The sequence below is a fragment of the Nansenia antarctica genome (genome assembly GCF_963989245.1).
Source record: "Nansenia antarctica genome assembly, chromosome: 5".
NCBI classification, from domain to species: domain Eukaryota; kingdom Metazoa; phylum Chordata; class Actinopteri; order Argentiniformes; family Microstomatidae; genus Nansenia; species Nansenia antarctica.
This window is the reverse complement of record NC_137690.1, coordinates 25067124-25091826: the sequence shown is the minus strand read 5'-3', so window position 1 is coordinate 25091826 and position 24703 is coordinate 25067124. Positions and strand designations below refer to the sequence as shown.

At 48.0% G+C, this 24703-nt stretch overlaps 1 protein-coding gene across 1 annotated transcript; it reads right to left on the bottom strand.

Moving 5' to 3' along the window:
- Positions 1-684: 684 nt before the first annotated feature.
- On the bottom strand, positions 685-24493 carry niban2b (niban apoptosis regulator 2b). The gene is made up of 14 exons (XM_080530779.1): positions 24378-24493; positions 16475-16605; positions 15297-15425; positions 14871-14976; positions 14391-14558; positions 9073-9188; positions 7380-7484; positions 7122-7284; positions 6401-6588; positions 5997-6152; positions 5000-5113; positions 4744-4851; positions 4233-4344; positions 685-3798 (listed from the first exon to the last, which is right to left on the bottom strand). Exons 1-14 carry the CDS (start codon positions 24430-24432, stop codon positions 2063-2065), a joined length of 3387 nt encoding a protein of 1128 aa, XP_080386905.1. The 5' UTR covers positions 24433-24493; the 3' UTR covers positions 685-2062.
- Between the last annotated feature and the right edge of the window lie 210 nt (positions 24494-24703).

Sequence of the window (24703 nt, the reverse complement as noted above, 5' to 3'; positions counted from 1 at the left end):
CGTGTAAAAATATCCACGAGTAACAACAGCACACTGATGAGTAATCTACAGTACATGACTACTATGCTACATAAATAATAACAGAAAACAGTGAATCAAATGTTCTGGATGATATTGCTGCTGCATATATTTTTGCAATTGTGACAGTACATTGAAGAACAATATTCCTTTGTACAATCATTTAATCTGTTCTGTTATTTGGTTTATAACCAGTGTTGGAATAGTTTGATGGTCATGTAGGCTTACAGGAGGAGTCAAGTGATGGAGAACAGGTGGAGGTAATTGGCTGTATGATGGGAGGATAGACATGGGATTATATATTATTGCAGGACATGAATGTGGTGCAATAAAAACAATGGTTCTATACTGAGAAGTGTACGTGTATTCAGACATAATGACCTATGAACAACTGAACTGGAAAAGGTCTGGTGAGCTACCTTATTAAACACAATTCTAGTAGTATTCAAATCTGTGTAATCACATGTGGATGTACTGTGTAGGATGTAGGTATTCCCCACATGGCCAAATCGATCATTGCACAATTCTACAGTAGCCTATGTGAACAAAAGCAAAAATCACAGAGACAAATACATTTAATCGATAATTATTTATTATCAATAATAGTACATTGTATTACATTGAGTAAAATACATCTAAAAGTACACTCATAAAAAAGGGTGGGGAGACAGGGACACATACAATGCAGAGTGCAATAGATAATAAATAAAAAAAACAGGGACAACATTATTTATATTTTTTATATTAATGAAGGCACTGGTGAAAAGGTATTGTAGTGAAAAGGGCCACAAGTGTATGAACCTATCAAAGCATTTACATAATGTACATAAGCTTTCTCTGTTGGGGATAACTCTGGATCAAAACAGAGGTATTCCCATTGATCTACAAGAAATTGTCAAATATCAAGGATGAAATATCATACAGCAAAGAGAACTCCCATTATTTGGATGTAATATTTAGAGTTTGTTTACAAGGGAAATAGAGCAGTTTGCACATCATGATGATTGATGGATTGAAATTGAAATTCCATGGAGAAAATAAAAAGTACTTAGAGTCAGAGGTTTTCTAGTGTCTGAAGGCCACTGTTATACTCCACGATGGAATTTCTTAGGCCACCAAGCATTAGCAACATGCTAAAACTTTCCCCTAAATTAATAATTTCAATAAATATATTTCAAAATAATACTATTGACAATTGGAAATGCTGTATGTATGATTAACAATAAGAAATAGTGTCCTTAATTTTATTTTAAATGTCTGAATTTTGTAGAAAATTAAAATCACAAATAAGACAAGACAAATAGAGAAATTGTTCATAAGAAACAAGCGGCACATAGAAAAAAGCATCACAAAAAAGATGACGAGGAGGACGTAAATACTCTATGAACTCATGCTCTCCATTCAGCCATGGCTAGCTATTAGCTTTGCTAACCTTGCTGACGTCCATACACTAAATGCAATGGAACACAAAGTGAGTCAGTCACACACGACAGCATTGTGGATGAAGACAACTCAGTACAGGCTACAGTAGTGGATGGACTCTTGATCAAAATCAATTATATCAAAACATTCCACAGAGAAAGAAAAAAATAATAAAGGAAGGCGTCAATCTTATTTCATATTTACAAAACGTCATATGGAGACTGTTGCGTCTCTTCATGGTGCTCACTTCCCCACCTGGTGAATACATGGTCAAATAAAGAACAAGGTGCATGGAGTTCCCCTCGAGTGGATGGAATGCAACACAAATGCTAATCTATCCTATGAATGTGGAATGCGGTCAAATGCGTTATTCGTCCTAGAAATCGTAGCATGAAATAAGAACAATAGATTGTGATAATACAATAATTGCACCTGAGCCCTGCTCAGTCAAGATATTGGTTGTAACGCATCATATTGGTGCAAACAAGTGTGTGTTACTGCACACTAATTATTTGAGGACCAAAACTGTCGCAGACTGAAGTGAAAGACTGATCAACAAACTAACTGCCCACTATGAAATTGTCTATGAGTGAAATTAGATGTTCTCTTTTGGCTTAAAGGCTTAATCCTCACTGGCTTCTCCCTTTCCTGAGTCTTTCTCTCCAGTTTCACAGTCGTTAGGGTGAGCGGCTCCCTCCTGGCTCACAGTCACTGCTTCTACCCCCGTCTGAAGGGCTGCCTCTCCTGCCTGCGGGCCCTCTGAGCTGGGGGCGGCAGGAGCCCGAGCCTCGTCCCTCTCCGCGGCCTGACTGGTGGGCGACAGGAAGCCACTGTCGTCGTGGGGAGGGGGAGGGGAGTCCACCGTCGACTGGTCCAACTCTGGAACGACATCTGAAGTGCTCTCAGACTCCACTGATAGCGGGATGGGGACTTGCTCTGTGCCGGCGGCTGTGGGTGTGAGGGTCTTCTCCTGTGCTGCAGGTGTTATTACCTCCACCTGGGCTGTGGGGGTTGGGGTCTCGTCTTGGATTGCTCCCTCAACCGGGGCTGGTAGTGTTGGGGTCCCCTCCGGTTTTGCTACTTCATCCAGGGCTGGGGCCGGGGCTGTGGGGGTCTTTTCTGGTTGTGCAGGTGTTGCTACTTCAACCGGAGCTGAGACAGGGGCTGTTGGGATCTCCTCTGGTTGTGCAGGTGTTGCTACTTCAACCGGAGCTGAGACAGGGGCTGAGACAGGGGCTGTTGGGATCTCCTCTGGTTGTGCAGGTGTTGCTACTTCAACCGGAGCTGAGACAGGGGCTGTTGGGATCTCCTCTTGTTGTGCAGGTGTTGCTACTTCAACCGGAGCTGAGACAGGGGCTGAGACAGGGGCTGTTGGGATCTCCTCTTGTTGTGCAGGTGTTGCTACTTCAACCGGAGCTGAGACAGGGGCTGAGACAGGGGCTGTTGGGATCTCCTCTGGTTGTGCAGGTGTTGCTACTTCAACCGGAGCTGAGACAGGGGCTGTTGGGATCTCCTCTGGTTGTGCAGGTGTTGCTACTTCAACCGGAGCTGAGACAGGGGCTGTGGGGATCTCCTCTGATTGTGCAGGTGTTGCTACTTCAACCGGGGCTGGGGTCGTGGGTGTGGGGGTCTCCTCCTGGGTTTCAGGGCTTGCTGCCTCCACCACCGCTAGGGCCGAAGGTGAAGATGCGGCCACTTCCTGGGTTGTGGGTGCGGCCTCTGCCTCCTCTTGCGCGCCCCCCTCGGTGACTTGTTCGCCGTCCTCCCCTTGCACGGCGTTCTCAATCTCCTGAATGGCACTCTCAATGGCTAACGCGCTTTCGGGGTCCTGCAGGGGCTCCTCTGTGGGTTTCTCACCCTCAGCTTCCTGGGGCCTGCCCTCTGAGGGGGAGACGTCGCTCTGAACCTCAGGGACCTCACTCGGGACGGCTTGCTCACCTTCTCTCAGGACAGCCCCGTTTGTGAGGGCAGGAGGGGCGGTCTCCGGAGAATCTGCCTTGAGACTGGTTCCATTCTGGTGGTGCAGGCTCTCTGGGGATGACGGGACATCTGTGTCCTGGTCCTGTCCCTCCTCCGGGATCCCGTCCTCCCCAGGCACCTCCAGACACGACTCGTTGAGCAGGACAGGAGACCCGTCCACCTGGATCATGGACACCACCTGCTTCATCCTGCGTCTCTTGTGGGACTCCCCGCCGTCCTCCTGCTCCTCCCCTTCCTCCTCTTCCTGTCCCCCGTACTCTCCTGCCCAGTCGATGGAGGGGTTCTCTCCCAGTAGGTGCAGGTTGGGGTCACTGCTGGTCAGCACGATGCTGTCCCTGTACAGGTTGTGTCTCCTCTGGATGGCTGCCTCTTTCACAGCTGCGGAGAGACGGGGAGATGGAAAGAAAGAAGAAGAAGAGAGAGAGAGAGAAGAGAAAGAGTGTGTTCAGACAGTGTGCACAGACAACAGGAGCAATATTCTGTTCAACAATGTTCTTGTCATGATGATTCATTGGAAAACCAGTTTTGGCAGAGCTCAGGATTACTGAAAGATTGCTGACGTTTTTCACCGCTGGAGGGGTGGTCAGTCCATGTAATATGAAGTATATATATGTATATCAAGAAAAGAGGTTCTGGAGAGCAACTTGATCCCTTGATCCCCTATGTTTTATTTGCTGAAGCGTTTCGGAGCAAGCTCCTTCATCAAAGCAACAACACATGACCTGATTACTCATTTAGTCTCTTATCCTGGATAAACCATATCCTCCAACAGAGAAGGGCGGAGATCTCTCTCTCTCTCTCTCTCGACTTACCCATCATGATGTCCTTCATGACCGAGTGCAGCACCACCTCCTCAAAGATGTTCTCCACCAGGATGAAGCGGGCAAAGTCCTCAAAGATGAGCTCCTGGAAGCGAGGCAGCTCCTGGGAATGACAGACAAATATGATAAAAGAACTGGTAAAAAGGCAATATACACTTCATGGGGAGGCACTGTGGTACTTTATTGCTATGAGTAAAAGTAGGCAGGAGGCAGCTTGATGTACAAGTACTGTCCTCCCCCTGGGGAGGATGCTTGTCTGTCACAGGGCCTTACCCCCCATCCATCATGTTAACACTGAGAGGCACCTGGTCTCATTGTTACGGTCTTTAGTGTCACTGAGCTGAGTCATGAGTGGTGTCAAGCTAGCAGTATAGCTGACAATAACAAGGAACGATGTCACGGTAAAGTGTAGTGCGTACACAGTGACGCTGTTATATGTCTGTCCTGTCTGACCATGTGACCGTGTGACTAACGACGACTCTAGCAGACAGATGAGACTTACAGAGCCGCAAGAGGGGGTGAGCTGCTTCAGCATGTAAGGAATGAAGATCTGGAGGAGAGCCTCTCGGAAGAAGCGCTTACGCACTGTGCTGCTGTCATAGTCAAATTTCTGAGGAAAAAAAAAAAGAAAAGAAGAAAATCAGACAACATTTTCATTTTTATTAATTTTGTGAGAATAAATAGCCTGTGGTATTAGTCCTATTGTGCCACCTTCTGCCCATGCCATGGAGGGCTGTGCCCACCCTGTCCTGTCTCACCTTGATGACCCGGTCCTGGCAGCGCTGGATGGTCTTAGAGAACCCCTCTGGCGCCTGGCCCTCCAGACTCTGGTGGAGAATCTGCTCAAACGTGTACACTGCGTCGTCCATTTGCTGCAGACACAAAAGGGTTAAATCATCAGCTTAACGACTACGGAACTAAGGTACCATCTTACCACCATTATTATTCTTATCTTCATTTGTTGAAAATGCTGTCCAACCCCTCCCCCTTGAGCCCAAATCTCCAAAAACACAAGCAAAAGAATACAACCGCTCTGCCATTTCACCACAAGGGGGAACCCTCTTCCCAGTCATTCATTTGTAAGTGTAACATCACAAATTAAAGATTGCCTTCTATACGAGTTGAATCCTGTCTAACCCCTCCCTCGGTTTTGAAAACAACACACACTCCGGACCCTAAGAGGAGATTTTCCGCTCTTGTATATGTGGATTATAAACAGAATCTTGGACTCGCGTTTATATACGTGAACTCGCCGTGACCCCGGCCCCTGTCTGACAGCTCAAAACCCCAGCAGGTTCCAGGCTCTATGGCGAGGGCCGCTTTGTGGTTCACGACGGGACGGGACAGGGGGGGGGGTCGCGAATGCTTGGCTCTTGTTGGATCACAGGGCCCGTCAACACAGACAAGTCAGCCAATTACAGCCGACCCTAGCTGCACCGCCGAGAGGCCAGTGTGTGTTTACAACCACAACAGTTCTCCCCAGGCTCTTAGGTTCAAACAAAACAGCAGAGCTACCAACCACAACAAACGCCTGGAAGCTGCTACATTTCAACACACACACACACACACACACACACACACACACATTTGTAGCACTTGTTTCAAAGATGACCTCACCACACTCTGTAGTAGGGTGGGTGATAGATTAACTTTCCCTATTTGTTTTCTTGTTAGCGAAAGGCTTCCCTGTTTGAACTGAGAGGGAGTGTCCGTTACTGCAGCGTGTGTGGGCGTAGCGTAGCGTCAGAGACCTACCTCTCTCATGAGGATCTGGGCCCTCTGGACGAACACAGAGGGACTGGACACGTCGAACCTCTGCTGCAGGCCCTCCAGACTCAGCTGCTCCACCTTCTCATAGCAGCTCTGCATCTTCACCGGGTGGAACGCCAGCATGGACACCTTCTCCATGTGCTGAGGAGGGAGGGAGGGAAGGGAGGGAAGGAAGGGAGGGGAGACAGTGGGTAAACAGAATATTCTACATTCAGCTTAAGGAACTGAATAAGCGTACACCATTAATGATTCCTAAGGTACCTCAGCCTTATCTTAACTTTCTAAAGGTATCAATCGCTAAACAGTTTTGTGGAACTGAGTCATGTGTGACAAGGACAACACCCACAGCCTGAAGCCCAGAGCGCTCTCTCTTTCTCTCTCTCTCTTACCTCTCCCACTTTCTCCTTGCTGCCGTCGTTCACCGTGTTCTTGCTCATCTCCACCAGCTCACGGAAGAACACGTCTCGCACCTCGGAGAAGCCTCGGCTGGTGGGCTCCATCAGGGCATCCAGGATGGAGCTGATGTAAGGCTGGATACTCACCTTCAGCAGCTTCTCTGCCTTGGGCTGGACCACCGCTGGGGGGGGGGGGCACAGAGAGAGGTCGTCAGTACATAACAGCACCGACTGCTGGTCTCTATGGGCCATTTCTCAATTAGAAACTCGATTCGTCGTGCCCTCTGTCCTCGATTCCTCCACTCGCTTCCTACTCAAAAGGCCTTGGAGGTGAATATCTAAAAAAGGGGGAGGTAACTGGTTCTTCTCCTCCAATGCTTTGAGTTTAGAACAGGAGAAGAAGGGTGAGGAGGAGGAGAGGGGTGAGGAGGAGGAGAGGGGTGAGGAGGAGGAGAGAGGTGAGGAGGAGGAGAGAGGTGAGGAGGAGGAGAGGAGAAGAGGGGTGAGGAGGAGGAAAGGGGTGAAGAAAAGACGATTGAAGAAAAGAGGGGTGAAGAGGAGAGGGGAGAGGAGGAGAGGGGGGAGGAGGAGAGGGGAGAGGAGGAGAAGAGAGGTGAGGAGGAGAGGGGAGTGGGGTGAGGAGGAGTGAGGAGAAGAAGGGGTGAGGAGGAGAGGGGAGAGAAGAGGAGAAGAGGGGAGAGGAGGAGAGGCTGACCTCTGATCTTGTTGGTGACGTGCTCCTTGGAGGTGATGATCTGGTCCATGTCTGTGCGTATGAGAGCCTCCAGCGGGGGGCGCCCCGCCTCACAGGCCTGCAGCACCGCCTCGTACTGGGCCTGGGTCTGCCTCTGGACCAGGCTGTACACCGCGTCCGAGATCTGACAAAGACACACGGAGGGACGCGAGTGTGATCCAGTGTGCTTTCCCTCCTACAGCGGGAGCTGACTTTGTCTGGACGGAGACAGCGACTTACCAGCATCCAGTTCCTCTGCCTCTCGTGCATCTTGCCCTTCAGTCGGGGGGAGATGAGGTCCCTCAGCTCAGGGAGAAGGGTCTCCATCGCCAGGTTGGCCAGGATCTACAGTACAGGGAGACACACACACACACACAATTGGATGAGTACATGGATACAAAACCCTTGGTCAGCAAAAAGCTGAACAGTTCACCAATGTCATGACAAGTGTATTTCCTGAACGGCGACCACACAGACCACAGTAACAGGAAGCACATTAGAGAGGAGGGCAGCTGAGAGGTGATGTCACCAAGGTGATTATGCCTGCCCCTTCCACCGCCTGTCCTGGATTCACCCCAGCATCCTGTGGTCATGAGCTCACTGGGATCTGACGCACAGAACAGTGAGTCAGACAGGAGGAGAGCTGTGTGTGTGTGTGGGGGGGGGGGCTGGGCTGAATGGCTGGGGCTGCTGTTGCAAGGCCTCCAGGCTTTGACTTAGAATTGCTGCCAGACAGACTACTAATGGAGGCAAAGGTCAGCTGAGACTCTAGTCTAGACTCTCGAGGCATTGACCGACCGACCGACCGACCAACCACACACACACACACACACACGGCCAAACACGTCACAACTACAGAAATATCCTAAGTGGATATGGAGGACGGGGATGACCCGATATAAAACTGCATCCTTCCCTTATGTAACTCCTCTAGAATCTAGACCACATGTGGCCCGTGACGGGACATACAACTGCATTACTGCAATATCTCAACCGGGAACTAAATAATGTTATTATGCAGTATTATCCATTTAACTGTGGTGTCACTCACACTCACGCACCCTTACAGAACAGCTAGCCATTGTGCCAGCAAGAACAGGCAGAAAATAGATGATGACCTCCCCACCGCACACGCACATGCACTCCCAGGCGTGCAGCGCCAGCACCATACGACCAGGAGAGACCAGGGGCCGCCCCCGCCACCGCCCCTAACGCAAACACTACGGCACGGCGAGTTAAACAGAACAGTGGCAGGCATTCATCGCACCGTGTGACCCGAGAACGAGGCGCACACACACTGATAAGAGCGGCACGCGCCAATTCTGCCAGTGAGTCATCCAACCCCAAATGAGGCGGAATAGGGGAGGAACAGAGAGACTCATTGACAAACTGGGTGCTCAGCGTTATCCTGCGCACAAACGTCCACCTGTGAGGTCGGTTCTGCCGTGTGGACGTCAACCCCGACGCAACCCCGCTGGTAATCCGAGGACTCTGGACTTCAAAAAGCCCCCGAGACACGGGAGAGAAAGTCAGATGACATCACGTGGTGCTCTCATCTTGTGAAATGAATATCTGGGTTGACGGCAAAAAAAAATTGTTCTCGAAAAACCTGTTCTGATGGTTGGTGGTGGAGCTATAGAAACTCACAGTACCGACCACACCTGAGAAGGTTAAGTACTGTAATGAAGGGGCCTATATAAACCCTCGGTTATGCCTTCCAGCAGAGACAAAGCATGAATGAAATGAATGTGAAAAGAAAACAACAAAAAAACGAGAGGCGCTGCCTATGAATATACTGTTCTACTCTGCCCCTGAGGGCCTGGTTTAGCCACATTGCTAACTGGCTGATTAGTGACGAGAGAGAGAAAGTGACATTCACACAGTATTGCCCTGAAAGAGAGTGGTGCTGGCAGGCCATGCCATGTTTTTTTACCTGTGCCGGCACGCCACACATCATGTCCCAGGTGCCGTATTGGCCGTGGGCTTGGCGGTAGAGCCTCACTGCATCTGTGAAGGCCGGCGTCTGCACTTTGCTCTCCTCTGACAGACCTGCAGGGGCACAGAGAAAGAAAGAAGAAAACATTTTATAATCGGGTTCATTAGGGGTGAGGTTTATGATCGTCAACACAGGTTCCAATCCTTCTCAATTCTAGAATTGGGTATACCGTACATCTTATGGTTTTTGAATGCGTTCCCATGGAACTAGTTTCTCGATTAGTTAGTGCTGTGAAGACTCAGACAAAGTCTTGGGATTCAGGAATTCAGGAAGGACTCGGAAAAGTCTGTGGAAACTTGACCGCCGACGTCTCTAGAATGATGTGGAGGGTCACCCGGTCTAAATATGGAAAGCAGTTTCAGAACTCCCTAAAGTGACTCAGAGATGATCATGCAGTGTGATGTCAGTATGACCTGGGTCACCCCCCCCCCGCCACCACCACCACCACCCCCTTTCTTGCCAAAATTGTTTTTTCAAAACATTGCCATGGCGACCCCGGGATGTTCCAGTGTTACAGGGTTTTTTGAGGAAGCGAACCCTCGTCTTCTCTAAAATGCACCGGATCGTTTTACGGATATTGAAGAACAGAATGCGTCCGTAATAACCGCAGGACCACTATAAATAGCCTGAAACTTAACAGTGCTTTGTGTCGGCGCTCAAGGAGTCGCCCTGGTCACGCTTTGAGACGTTGTTGGCGAGAGACTACGCCTGATTCCCTGATTACAGAGACCTCTCTTACACTGATTATCCCTCAACTCCACAGAAAGCAGTTGTGTTTACTCATTTATCCAGCTGTGTTTGTACATTAAAGTGAAATACTGGCATGTAACCACCAAAACAGCCCCTAAAGGATGGGAGATCTACTCCCAAACAACAGAACAATCATGTGAAATCCTGTGTTGTGATAAAACTGAGGGAATTCAAGAGAGAAATTGCAGTGTGGGTTTGTGTGTTATCAGAGTGTGTTAGTTCTGAGTGTTTGTTAAGAGTGTGTGGTGGACTCTAGTCATGACAAAGCCAGGAAGTGAGTGGGGTGGGGTGAGTGGGGTGGGGTGAGAGGGCTGTGTGTGTGTGTGTGTGTGTGTGTGTGTTGCTAGAGGCAGGAAGTCCACAGCCCCAGACTCCCTCTCAGAAAGTTCTGTGTGGACTTTTTTGAGAGAGAGAGAGAGAGCGAGAGTGTGTGTGTGTGTGTGTGTGTGTGTGTGTGTGTGTTAGGGAGGGGGTCATATTTATTTTGGCACTGCCTTATGAGAATATGAAGGGGATTTCTGCCACCCTAGGTTTCGACAAGTCTAAAAGTAAAAGATATTCCCACCTCCGCAAAAATATGCTGGAAAAAGGTACATAAAATCAATTAAAATCAACAAGAAAATGTTGTTGGAGACTGGTAATGGCTTTGAGCAACACCTTGTTACATTGTTGCAATGAACCCTGCAAACCTTCATCTGTGTGGCACATATAGGAAACATATGGAGTTATTCACACACCCCCCCACACACACACACATTACGCAGGCCTGTGTCACAGCTGAAGCATGTTAGCTATTATGGGTATTTCCTCCGCCTGTGTTCCCAGAGGTCTTGGCGTTTCTGTTCACTCTGGGGTTTTTTTGTGTTTTTTTTTAATAGTCTGTTTTTGTTGTCAGAGTTGTCAGTAAAAAGCTACATGTTAATGGGATCTTTTCCTTCGTTTAAAAAACCTTGCACGAGGAACCATGCACGAGGATTACAATACTGTACTGTAACAAACAGTGGATACACAAGACGAACGACCTGATGAAAATCATAACCCCTCTAAGTAAGACAGCTGGCCACAGGTGACGAAGGAGGGCTAGATCCTGTGGCCCCTGAAGGAGAGGTTTACATTTGGGTGGGGTGGCGGGTGGGGTCAGCAGGGTGTCTGCTGGACAGGGCCCCCTCTGTGTCCTACCATGACCATGCCCCTAGCCCTACGTGGGGTGTGTGTGTGTGTGTGGGGGGGGGGGGGGGGGGGGGGGGGGGGGGGGGTCCAGAGAGGGAGGGAGAGAGAGAGAGAGAGAGAGAGAGAGAGAGAGAGAGAGAGAGAGAGAAAGAAGCAGCCGGGGAAAAATTAATTGCTGCCACATACCAGACTTTATAGAGGCTCCAGTCTAAACATGGTGCTGTGCTGGGCAGGACGACAGCACAGCTCTGACCACTCAGGCCAGACGTGTGTATAGGCCTACTGCGCTACCCTGACTGGCTTCAAACGTCGCCGGCTCCCTTTTATGATCATGGACCAATGAGAAGACACAGGCTTCGAGCTTCGACACAGCATGGTTGTCCTCAACACCGATAATATGTCATCAGGTGTAGGCCGCAGCCAGGTCTGTGTCATGGAGATCCCAGATGCACAGAGACATCACAATGCTTAAAGGTCCTGTATGTCGATTCCAACAACCACCAAATAGTGCTAAATGGCCATGATAAAATCAGTAGCGACCAAGGAATGAGACCACAAATGCTAAAGAATGTTCAAGTGAAGAGCGTTGTCTTGATCACGATAAAGCGTTTTCTTACATTTGGTGTTGGTTGTGGTTTGCTATGGTCGTACAATTGCTCTTTTTAGAAAACCTAGCATACAGGACAGTATGTTTTTGGGGGGGTTTACATTTGTTGTGCAGCCAAAGATGGCTGCAAAGCGCCAAACAACATGGTGCTCCTTTAAATGGACAGAGTAGCAGAGTTGTGTGACATGACCTAAACTCCCTGGCATGAGAAAAGAGGTACTGTACTCTACAGTGTGTCGACATCTCTCGCTGAAGGAGAGAACAAATAACTATGCGGGGAATCCCAGGAATGGCAACTCCTCAAAGATCCCTTCACCAGACTCTCTCCTGTCTCTATTGAGTTAAAGGTCTGATTGAGCCATTTTCTTAGAAAGGAGATGGCTAAAGCCCCTGGGTCCTGTCCTCGGACTCATAACTCAGTCATGCAGCAACATGTGGCCGACGCATGCTTCCAGTTTAGGTTAAATTCCCTGCAGACCCTTGCCTGTTATACAAGTCACACAACGGAGTGGCTGCACCGATGCCAACAGCGCTTGGCATACCTACGGCCGGTCAGAACTCAATTAAGCCCCATAATGATGCCCATTACGCCATCCCAGACGTTTTGGATTAAAGCACCCCCTGAGTAAAGGCCCATGCGCTGCCCGCCGTGCGCCTCTGATGCTACTAGGTCTGATGGAAGTACTGTTCCTTAAACATAACCGACAGGGACATTTAAAACAATGGGATTAACATACCAGTATACATGAAGAAACCTGTGGTTAAACCTTGCACAGACAGGTGCCTACCCAGCGATGACGAATGAGTCGTTCGTCATGAATATACAGGTTCTCGGGGATGATCCATGTGAGAAAACGACTACGTAATTTCGCAAAGAGTCAACATCGCTGGAGACAGCTCATCAGGAAAGACAACAAAGCCGCCAGTTATGAGTGACAAGCATGGCTGGGTACTCTACCTGAGTCGCTTTGTCTCCCCCTGTCACTACGGGAACCAGGTGAATACTTAACCTGCACAGTCAGTTCCACGGTCGAAACCTCGCCGACACATCCGTCATCATCCACCTGAGTTTCTGTCTGCGTGAACATATTTACGACCCGATGTAATGATGTTACTGCAGTGCAGATGCCAGCGTTCAAGTGCTCTGGCCACTAATTACACGGCAGAGACGAAAATGACACCCCGATGTCATCGTGCCAAAACCCAAGAACTATGTATAAACTATGTGCGCTTCATTCTGTGCCAACACAGCCCGACACCGCCGATCCTTGGGTGGCCTGGGACGGATCACGCACACGACACATCATACATTCGTAATAACTCCTGTAGATTGTCAACAGTTTACAATTCGGATCATACCTTACTTGTACTTTTTCGAGTAAACCCGCTGAACTCAAAAAGAGTACCCCTGAGGAGAAGAGCTTTCATGAGAGCCATCGTGAGGAAACACTGTCCAGATGCTCACATACACACACACACCACACACTCACACCCACACTGGTGAGAACACACAGACTTTGGCGGGGGGGGGGGGGGGGGTCAGATGGAAGCCATAATGCCTTTAGCGGAGACGTCAGCACATCACCATCGGTGAAACGAGGCCTGCACTCACTCCCCCGCACTCATATCTCATACCTCTCTCTCTCTCTCCCTCACTCCCTCACTCCCTGGCTGCGTGAGTTATAGTAGTCTGGTATTACCGAGCAGCTGTGACCGCTGCTGCCCTGCTGGAGTCCCCTTCAGAACCGCACACGGCCCGTAGAGGAGCAGCGCTGGAGACCAGAGCAGCCGAGCAACGCCACCGTGAGATGGAGAACAGAGAGTGAGAGAGAGGCACAGAGCAACTGGCTCTGGTGGTACTCCCTCCATACGGGACGCTATGACGGTCAGGGTTTTTTTATTGTCAAAAGGAGGAATGGATTAGAGGACTTGGATAGCGGAGGCGGAGAGAGAGGAAAAAAGAAAAGAAAAAAAAGAGGGTTCGGGGGCCATGCAGATGATGAGAAACGCAAGCAAAGAATGAGTAAGGAGGAAGTTAAGACGATGGAAAAAGAAGGAAGAATGTGGGATACAGCATATTTGAGGGGTGTGTGTGTGTGGGGGGGAGGGGGGGGGAGTTACCAATGTAGACAATGACTGGGTGGGAAAAATATGCTGACTGGAATATTGAGAGTGCATCTTGCGCAACTGAACTCACTGAGCCAACAGTCAAGGGGAGCTCCAGTACGAGAGCCAAAACACTGTGTGACCGCAAGGCTTCAATGAAGTCCCTTCCAAACCTGTATGTTGGGTCTGGTGTACGCCAACTAGTTTATATGAACGCCTACTCACAGAGAAATCCATCCACAGTTTCTTCACGAATGCGTCTAGAAATTGTTCCGTTTGATACATAATCATCACATCAAAACAACGTCTACCTGTCATCAGAACCTGACATGACTCCAACTGTGATGTCATTGGTACAGGGGACATGTGCGCTCTTGCCTTCATGTGACCGTATCGCATTGCCCAATCATGTCTCTTCCACATCCGTCAAAACAACAAGGCTGGGAACCATAACAGTGTGTCAACAAGCGAGGCGTCAGTGTGTTTGAACACTTCTGTTCGAAAAACACGAAACCGACTACAAAAATATACTGTATTCATTCCCATTTGTTTGGATTGGGATAGTGTGCATGAATATGTTTGGAACGTTTGAGATTGTGTGTGTTTTGACAGGAAGACTCACCGTCGTTGGCATGTCTCACGCAGTCCTGAAACACAGCATGCCACTTCTGCTGCTCCTTCTCAGTGACCACACAGAAATAGTAGTGGCGGGCGTACGGGTGCCACAGGATCAGCGGGAACTGGGTGGCACACTTTATGAAGGGAGCGTTGCCTACTTTGGCCTTTACCCCTGAAACACAAACACAAAGCAAACGTTCCCTGTGTCAGCAGGTGGCCCTTTTCTACCAGGCTCACACAAAAACAACTTCCACCGTAGGTGAATGCCTCGAGCCTCGAGCGCTCCATAACAAGTACAGTCAGAGCCCTCTCCCCTCTTCCTGTTTAAAGGATTACACGTGACATTTGGGTGAGCAGCCCCAACGTGGGCCTCTCCCCCACCCCATTCCTTTCTCCAGCCTCCCTCTCACCTCTCCCCAGCCTCCATGCCTCCATGCCCCCCTGCTCCCCCCCCACCTCGCTCCCCTCCCCCCAAGCCTCTCACCAGGCAGACTGTTGCTCAGCAGCTCCATGTACTGCTCCAAGGAGGTCAGCACTTTGTACCCAGCACAGTTGATGGTCCCCTTGGGATGCAACCCTCTCTCGTGGGACTGGTAGGGGAACACAAAAGGCAAGAGAAGACATACAGCAAGAGAATGAATGAATGAAACATGACACAAACATCCACATCTACCACAGTTTGTACTTGGCAGGAATCCTTATTATTCAAATGGGACAATTCCTATCATAATCGCCTTACTCAATCAACCCCCTGGGTGACAGCACCCAAAGACACATTCATCAGAACTTTTTTTTAGAGTCGAGCACGCCTTTTCTTTATTGTTGTTTTCCTTACGATTACTACTGATGCATCATAAACATGTTGAAGAAGAGCTGAGGTGTGTGTGCATGTCTGAGGGAGAAGCCTCACCGCTTTGTTGTCATAGTAGTTGATGTTATAGGAGTCCGGGACGAAGAGGAAGCGGTTGCGCCACTTCTTGTTCTCCTCCAGGTACTGGAACAGAGCCCCAGAGAAGATGGACTTATCAGCCAGGGGAACCTGCACCGGACAGGGGCGAGAGAGAGAGAGAGAGACAGAGAGAGAGTCAGTGTCAGAGCTCCATAGTGAACCAGATGAAGGGACCTCACCCCTTACAGTAGGGGTTGGTATGTATTCATGTCAACAAACATACAGTATCATATGTCACAATATTGTAGGCAGAAAACGGAAGGCGACGAAAACGACGACACGCTTTCATCTTGAAAACCAGACGCGCGTAAACGTCACGACTAGACGTGTGAGGAATGAAAGTGATGTCTCAATTGAACGTCCTAGACGGTGGAGTAAGTAGCTGTGTTTACCCCATCGCACGCCCGCCCAGCGAGCAGAGTTGCAGCACGCTGCACATTCCTCCAAAGTCTCTCTCTTAACCCAGCCCCCCCATTACCGAACCTCCACTCATTAACACACAGCTTCACGCAGTTGCCGTTGTGTAGCCGTAGCAGTTCACAGACTGGAACATTGTTGCTCTTTACAAGGAGGAAACCACTGTTAGAGGCCTTAATGGGCTGGGATAAACCCTGGCTGGAGACACTGGCCACCCTAGAGAATCCCAGTAAACAGTTATGGGCGTGAGAGGGGAGATTCATGGTAGAACTTAGAACCAAACAAGGAAAATTGAGCTCTCTCTCAGTCTCTGTTTCTGTTTCTCCCTCCCTCTCTCTCCCTCTCCTCCCGTGCGCTTGTATTCACCAGACTACAGTGGAAGTGCAAAACAGGGCCCCTCTCATGTTTTATTTACCATACACTGTCTGCCACTCTAAACATATTAAATCTTTAGAACAACCCAAGGCATAAACAGATGTTCTATGAGTGTAAATCACGCGTCTATCGATCCTGCAGTCCTCTGGGAAGAGAGATTTCCATTACACTGAAATGTGATTCACGGGGGGCAAACGTGTAACTCGCTGTTAACTCTTAACGTTCCTTCGTTTCAGCCATTCGTAGAAGACTGCATTACAGGGGACGTGTACATTATGTCAGTGACCAGTGTCAAGCCAAAACAGACCATGTGGAAAGCAGCAGGGCTTTAGAGGAGGATGTCTTACCTTGCGGTGCAGTAGCTGAGGCTGGGGCCCTCCTCCTCCCTCTATGTCAAAGCGCACCTTGTTAAAGAGAGCCACTGCATACTGCTGCTCGTACAGGCGGCCAAAGTCCCCCATAACCTCGCCCGTCCGCGCTGAGGAGAGACAGGAGCAGGAGGTTATTCACACAGCAAAGACATTCTACAAGAGCATAATATCTCCTCCAACATCTCCACTGGATATCCTGGATTGGATAATATCTGGAGGACTTAATTCATTTATTTTTCATTCACCAACTTTGACCATCATTAAGATAATAGAGACAGCATTGGACTAAATATAGGATAATAAGCAGCACCCCACATTACATGAACATTTCCTCAATAGTAGTGCATGATTGTAATATTCAGTTTAATATAATAGGCCTTGAGAGCAAATGATCACCATTTCCAAGGTGACAATGCAGCGTTACCTCACTACTATGCTTATCACTGAGTTAAACAAACAAACAAATACGTCCAAGTTGAAAATTAAACACAGGCTTCCAAGAAGGTACAGCATTTCACACTGTCCTTTTTGTCCTTTATCACAAAGTCCACACTACAATGTTTGCCTTGCACCGAGTTAGCCTTCACTGTGACGTTGCCCAAAATGAAGTTGGCATGGAAACAAACCAGGCACATTATCAACCTGTTTATGAAACTGAAAAAGGGCCTCACTTCAAAATATATATCCTGGAAGCTCTCCAACACACAGTTTAAGCCTTCTTTGTGAGATATTCCTCCAGAGAGGATATTCCTAGTACAAATCTCTCTCTTAACTTCTGTCTTGTAGACACAGAAATAAAGAGAAATACCTTGTTTGTTTACAATTCTGTGCTCAGTCCTCTTTATTCAGAAGTGCGTAGCTGTAAATGTAGTGTGGAGGAATTAGTTTGCTGGCAGGGGGAGGGGATCTGGAGCTCAGAGAGAGAGAGAGAGAGAGAGAGAGAGAGAGAGAGAGAGAGAGAGAGAGAGAGAGAGAGAGAGAGAGAGAGAGAGAGAGAGAGAGAGAGAGAGAGAGAGAGCTGGACCTTAGCCAGGCCTGAGGGATAGAACCGCCTTGCTGGTGCCAAACAGCTTGGCTTCTCCTAGGAGATGGACCACAAGGGTCCTCCCAACAAAAATTATATTTTCCGCCAACACACCTTATTCTTCCTAAGACCCTTCAGGACCCAGCTGGGTGAATGTCCAGCCTCCACATTCACTCTCTCAATGAACACAAACCAGGTGAAGTGCCACTAGCTGTAGCTTGTCTCAGGAGTGTCAATCAAGATGATGAGTCATCTACATCTCTACAGTACATATCCAGGATGCACACCAAAGGATACTTCTGAAATGGGCCAAATACACTCCCGGGACACTTTATTAGGAACACCTGTACGCCATCTCATTCATTCATTCATTCATTCATTCATTCATTCAGGTGGTGTAATGGTAAATGGACTGCACTTATATAGCGCCTTTTTTGCTGCTCTAAAGCTGCTCCAAAGCGCTTTACAACGGCCTCTCATTCACCCATTCACACACACATTCACACACCAATGGCGGCAAGCTGCCATGCAAGGCGCTGGCCCGCTCACTGGGAGCAATTTTGGGGTTCAGTGTCTTGCCCAAGGACACTTCGACATGTGGCCAGGCGGGTCTCAAACCGCTGATCTGCCAACCTTGTGATCATTAGACTCGCCCTCCTGCGCCACAGCCGCCCTAAATGTGTTCCCCACACCATTACATTCAATGTCACAAAGCAAAAGTCGTCTCAAACTGGTTTCATGAACATGACAATGAGTTCAGTGTTCTTCAGTGCCCTTCCCAGTCACCGGATCTGAATCCAATAGAACACCTTTGGGAAGTGGTAGTACGGGAGACTCACACAGCTTGAAAGTTCACCTGAAAAATCTTGAGGAATCAATGCCACGAAGAATCGAGGCTGTTTTGAGAGCAAAGGGAGGCCCTACCCAGCATTAGTATAGTGTTCCTAATAAAGTGTTCAATGGGTGTCCTTCATACTCTAAACTCTTTCGGTTGTATAGTATGCTAATGTTTGACAGTTCTAATTACAGTAGAGAGGGGATCATCTTTTTGATCCCCCATCTGTTCGGCATTGTGGTTCTGAAATGTTTCTTTTGCTGGGAGAGGTGGTTGGGGGGGAAATAATGAGAGATGGATCAGATTCTTTTTTTTTCATGGGGTATATAATTAGGCCCTCTGGTAAAGCCATTAGCATGCCAGGCAGTCATACTGTAGCCTAGAGGGACTGGGCTAGGAAAAGGATCAAGAAGGTGACTATTTTCCTTTATATTTCTTCCATAGTATATGGAGCAATGGAAGTGTTGGAGTATAATATACAGCACCTTGTGCCACTCCCAACTGTGGCCTTCAAGAAAGGTAGTGTACTTTGGCGACAGCCAGTGCTGTGAAATAATGCATTTTGGAACAACTCCATCCATCTTCCTTCTCCCCAACTGAACCCTCCACTATCAGTCCATTCCCTGTGCATCGGTCCACTGATTCTGTGGAGAACGATTTAAGGACCATGGCTGACAGGGTTATAAGGAGGAGGTAATCCAGGTGGCAGCCTTATTGGACTGCAGCTGGAGCACTGTTAGTGCAGTGACTAACTATGACACATTATCTTGAGTAAACATCCTGTCCGCAAGTGGACAAAGCTGCGTGCCGCTCTGTTCTGTCCACTCCCAAACCCAGTCCTCAACAGTCCACTAACAGAGTCCTGCTAAACTCTCACACACACTACCTTCATCGTTTTGACAATTCACGCCCAATGACATGGACGTCGGTAACGACTGAGTTCCACAACTTCTTTGTCTCTCTCAGGTCACCATTAGGGAGAGTCTGTTCTAACTTCAGGCAAAGTGAATGCTACGGTCAGCGGTCAGCAGTCTTGTTAATAAAGCTTTTTAAAAAGAGTCTGCGACACTCGACGATGGTCGTCCAGAGTTATTAGCGGAAGTGATGATGACACAAAGCCGGGGGAATGTACCGCTTGGCCAGCTGGCTGATTTGGGGAGGAAGTCTCCGTGGAATGTGACCATTAGCTCCGGGGGGAAAGTGAAAGTCCTATATCTTCATCAGGGTGCTGCCAGTGGAACAAAAGCTGGAAGTCTGTCCAATCGGTTATGGTCCCCCTGAGTGAAGGAAGGAGCGACAGGGGCTAGACTGGGACCCAATGTACAGTAGAGGAGACATAACCACAACATTACAGTAGACTATGGCCTCGGGAACCATGAGAAAGAATAAGAGACTGTCGGGGGGCGGAGGAATTAGCCCTAAACCACAAGAGACAACTCTGTGTGTGTGTGTGTCACATACTGACTAAGTTCCATGTGATCCGAGGGAGACACTTTTCTTCTGAAACCGTGTGAGTTAGCAGGAACAGAGGAAATCTTTGGGAAACATGAGGCAGCATGACATCTCGAACCCTTGTGGACATATTTATCATGCCTTCTATAATTGCATCTATGAGATCCAGTGAGACCGCTCCCTGAACTGCCTTTGGCAGAGTTCATAGCACTAGTAGCAAGAGTCACAGAGGAGCTGTCAGTGGTTAGTTGGGGGGGGGGCTCAACATGGTTGACAGACACTCAACACACTGTCCTCTGAGTTTGTCACTTGGCATGACCCCATGATGACCAGGGCCTCATAGGACAGACACACACACAAATCAATGGCTTCATTCATTTTAGTCCATTATGAACAAGTAAAACCGGACGGCGGGAGCTAAGCTTGGAGAGTCTGCTGACAATGCTGTCCTTATTCCAAGTGTCGTTATAGTGTCTTGTACACTTGAGTGAACTCCCCTGGAACTTCACTGAGGAGGAACGTCTAAACTGAGAACTTTCCTGACGAATCAGGTGACCCTTGCCTAAATACTGAGTGTGGCCCAACGGGTGCCTTGTGCCCATGTTGTTCCCTCTATCCTCTGATGAATCACAAATGGAAAATCAACAACTTCGGTTGTGTCAAGTAAACTGCTGTGGGCCTCTCCAAACTGACTTGACAGATCCCATATACGTTTGAGACTCAGAAGTCTGGAGCAGGCGTGTGAGAAATGTGATGTTGAGATGTGTGTGTGAAGTTCTCTCTGTAGTGCGAAGGGTAAGGGTTTCTTCATGTTGTGTGGACGGGGGGGGGGGGGGGCTGGCAGTGATGGAGTGTCCGTCCCCCAATGTCAGTGTGTGTGGGGGGGGGGGGGAGGAGGGAGGGGTGCTGACAGGGCATGAGAGGCCAAGGTGGGGGAGGCACAGTTCTCAGGAACAGAAGGGAGGGAAGGAGTGGAGGAAAAAGACCAACAGAAAAAAAAAGAGTATGAGCAATGACGGACTTACTGGATCACCATTGCTCTGGAGGAGATTGTTAATCATCCCGCCCAAGCTAATCCATGTGTCCACCTAAAGCACTCGAAGATCCATGGGATCACTGATTTGTAAGGAGTAGTGGTGGGATTTCTAACACATTCTGTCATGTTCACACCGTGATGATCAGAATTTGAATCAGATTAAGAATCAGAATGGCTTTTATTACATCCAATGTACGGGTACACAAGAGTAAACTTCTTAGGCTCAGGTTCTAGATAATCAGATAATAGGCTGGAGTCAGACTCGTACTAGGCAGGCATGAATTCTACTGCTGTCATGTGACGTATTGAATCCTATTGATGCATCTACTGCAGCGACATGAAGTCCAGCATGGAATTGTAAAGGATATCGTATAAACCAAATTACGAAGCACAAAAGAGCAATTGAAGCAGAGCATATCAGAGTGCCGTAATTCAATCACTATTACAGCAAATTAGGCAGATGGAGAGTAAGTTATAGTGCAGGACGGGGCAGGGGTCAAAACACTTTCAAGAAGTGGATCTTTCTGTGCATTCATTGTGTACACATCTCCAGCCCATCTCCAGAGTTGAGACTTGGCACCAAGGGTCACATTCTTGAACGTGTGTGAATGTGTCAGTGTCAGGCAGTACATCACAGGTCTATGACGGTGTTCACTATAGGATCCCTCTCCCCAGACCTCTGTGGTACCACCAATGGTGGAGAGGGAAATAGAGTCATCACATTTGACCAAATAGGTCTCCTTAAACACAAAAAAAAACCTCCTTTCAAAGAAAACCTTTGTTTTCCACCTATTCCTCCATTTTGGGAGAGTGGTGAGGGAGTGCGAGAAAGGGAATGAGAGGAAGAGAGAGTTGTCATCTATCAGCTCTGTTTCTGTGAGTCTGGCTGACTCCTTGTTGTGCAGTTCATTATGGTGCGCCGACTTGACCCCCCCCCCCCCCCCCACCCCCCGAGACTAATTGCCTCACTGGGGCCTCAGCAGTGCTGAGTGTGGGGCAATGGCAGTGGAAACGATACCAACCTGTTAATGGCCTCGCCGAAAGGCTCCTTCCCCAGCCATAGATTCAGCTTCACAACACATAAGCAACATTCTGTGGCCAATTAAACAATTCTGAAGTACTATTTGCAAGCTAACTGTGATGAAATTCAAGAGAAGTCAAGCAAGGCCAAAAAAAAGACTCCTCTTTAACAAGCACATAGAATCCCATGTTTCTCTCTCACCACAGAGCTTTACAAAAACATTCCAATGCGATGGTCCCGTAGGCTGACTCATAAATTTAGACCCTGTTCCCATCAAAGCTCAGTTAAAGGGGGCGGGGGGGGGGCTACATTTAAATGCTGCTGTAAAGACATAATAGGGTAAATGAGAACAAACTGGATTAGTCTAATGTGTTGTGCTACACAAATGAGTGGGGGGGTGGGAGTCACTCTGACTAACCCATGGGTGTTTCTGCTACAGTACCTGTTCTTTCAAACAGGCCTCTCTGTCCTCAAAAGGTTGTGTGTGTGAGTGAGAGTGCCCCGCCTTGGCACACCACACAAACCCACCCTGTTAGCGGCCCACCACACAGAGAAACCTTAAAACAGCCCCTGTTTCTGCCATAGGGCAAACATTCCACTCTTGTATTTCCTGTATTTCAGCCCCCACCCACTGAATTAGAACTACCTGTGAATCAGTAGCCCCTGCAACTAAGACCCCTGTGTGTGTGTGTGTGTGTGTGTGTGTGTGTGTGTGTGTGTGTGTGTGTGTGTGTGTGTGTGTGTGTGTGAGAGAAACATTCCTCTCAGCAAAGGTTTCTAGCGACTTACTGGTACATCCTCGTACCATCTCTAAACAGGAAGTGAAAGGTTAGCGGTGCTGAAATCCTATCCTATCCTTGCCCACTCAAGACGCTGACCTCACTGGAGAGGTTAAGGGAAGACAACAACGGGGCCGCATGAAGGGATTCCCAAACCGCTGTTCTTATCAAGTCCAGGCAATGCTCTTTCAACAGAAAGATGACAGGCGTGGCTTTTCAGAGATAAGCATGGCTTTTGAACTGCACCCCATAAGTCAGTGACAGGATATAATGATTAATCCTTTCCTATTAATAAAGGCAACGGCCTCTTTGATTAGTTTAAATCCAGAGGCTGGGATTTTCCCTTTCTCTTTCTCTCACACTCCCCATGTACTGCCCGAGAAGTAAAAAGCAGGCAGCAGTGTGGCACGCTGGTTAAGTAAACCTTGTGTGTGTGTCAGTGCCTCAGCACATAATGATGAATACAGACACTTCCCCGGCCTAAGCAGACTGAAGAATCCACCGGTGTGTTCAGAGGAGACGCTGGCTTGTGTTAATTCTGGCCCCCAGCTCTTCAGAGACAGTGTGGCGCTCTGTCCTAGGAGAGAGACTCCGGCCCAAGGCCCAGAGTTTTCCAGCCACACAGGCAGCCATCCTTTTTTCATGCATTCCTCAAATTCCACATCTGATGTGTGTCTCTGGATAAGCTAGCCAAGACATTAAAAGTACGACTCCTGATCCAAGAACATGGCCGTTCTCCCAGCCTCATCTTGGAATATCTCTTGAAATAGGGATTCCGTTTTCATCCCCAATAGATGGCTTTTCATAGACAATTGAACATTGCTGATATTGATTTATTATGTGCTGTTTAATTAATCTTGCTAACACCATTAAACATTTGAATTAAATGAGTACACTTTAAAGTGATACTTGGAACAAGGATCAAAGAAGGACAATGAAGTCGATACTGAATGGCAGTGTTAATAGGTGGTCTCTCACCACACCCTTCTTCACCTGCCTAAATGACAGTTTATATTTCTCAGATCAAGCAACATCCAACAAGCCGCCTGCAAACACGTTTCCACAGGCCTAAAGATCCATGGAGCTGATATTCTGCAGACCGCAACATGCATTACAACTTGATCATACAATCAGATAAGACTCGCCCATGGCCATATTACTACGCATAAAAGGAATCATCAACTTGTAAGCCTGATTTTTAGATGAACAAATCCCAATAACGTGTAATAATTAAGAAAGTTAACTGAAGAATATACACTCCAAGTTCAATAATTCGCAAAACTTGGTCCACAAACATTACTCTTGACTTGTGACTACGATGCAGTCTGCAACAGTTCGTGAGCTTAGAATGATAAGGTTCTATCTCCGTTTAGGGTAGTTCAGAGATATTGAGCGTCAAAGTTTTTACATTCCATTATGTTTTGTGAGATGGAACCTTTGTATTTTATGAATTACTAACTCAAAAATGTAAACATTTTAAAAAGAACACCACACAGGCATTAATAAACACCTAATGGATCAGCTTATGTAAAAAACTAAATTTTGCCCAAAATGGAGATAGAACCTTATAATTCTAACGTCACAAGTTTCCATGTCCATATCACTGCATCATAGGGGCTATTCGACACCCAGTGTTTCTAATACAACCGCTACCGCTTTATGGTTTATATTTTCTAGGCAACTGTTCAGACAAATGTGATCACGTCCACGCATTATCAAGTCACCCACTCACCTGTGATAATCTCCCGTTTGCCCTCATCCAGGTGGCTCGAAATCACATCCCCCATGGCGACAAATCAAACCTAATCCAATGACAACACTCCCGTTCGTTCAAGGGGCGAAAAAATATGTATACCAACAATGAACAAGCAGCAAACTTTAACTCGGGTGGACCTTTCTCACCCTCAGCCTAGAACTCCTAACATAAGTGTGTGAGGCTGAAAGAAAACTAGTGAAAGAACTGTCTGTGGAGAGGTTGAGCCCCAAGCTGCCGTCTATTTCACATCGACACACCCTCGATATGACTCACGACTGGTTGAGCGTGTTGACTTAATATGC

Excerpts from the sequence above, each read along its gene's own strand:
- niban2b (XM_080530779.1), bottom strand. The coding sequence starts at position 24,432 with ATGGGGGATGTGATTTCGAGCCACCTGGATGAGGGCAAACGGGAGATT. Across the intron at positions 14,977-15,296 it reads ACTACTATGACAACAAAGCG|TCCCACGAGAGAGGGTTGCA; the intron begins GTGAGGCTTCTC and ends TTCCCCTACCAG. Across the intron at positions 6,589-7,121 it reads CGTCACCAACAAGATCAGAG|CGGTGGTCCAGCCCAAGGCA; the intron begins GTCAGCCTCTCC and ends CCCCCCCCCCAG.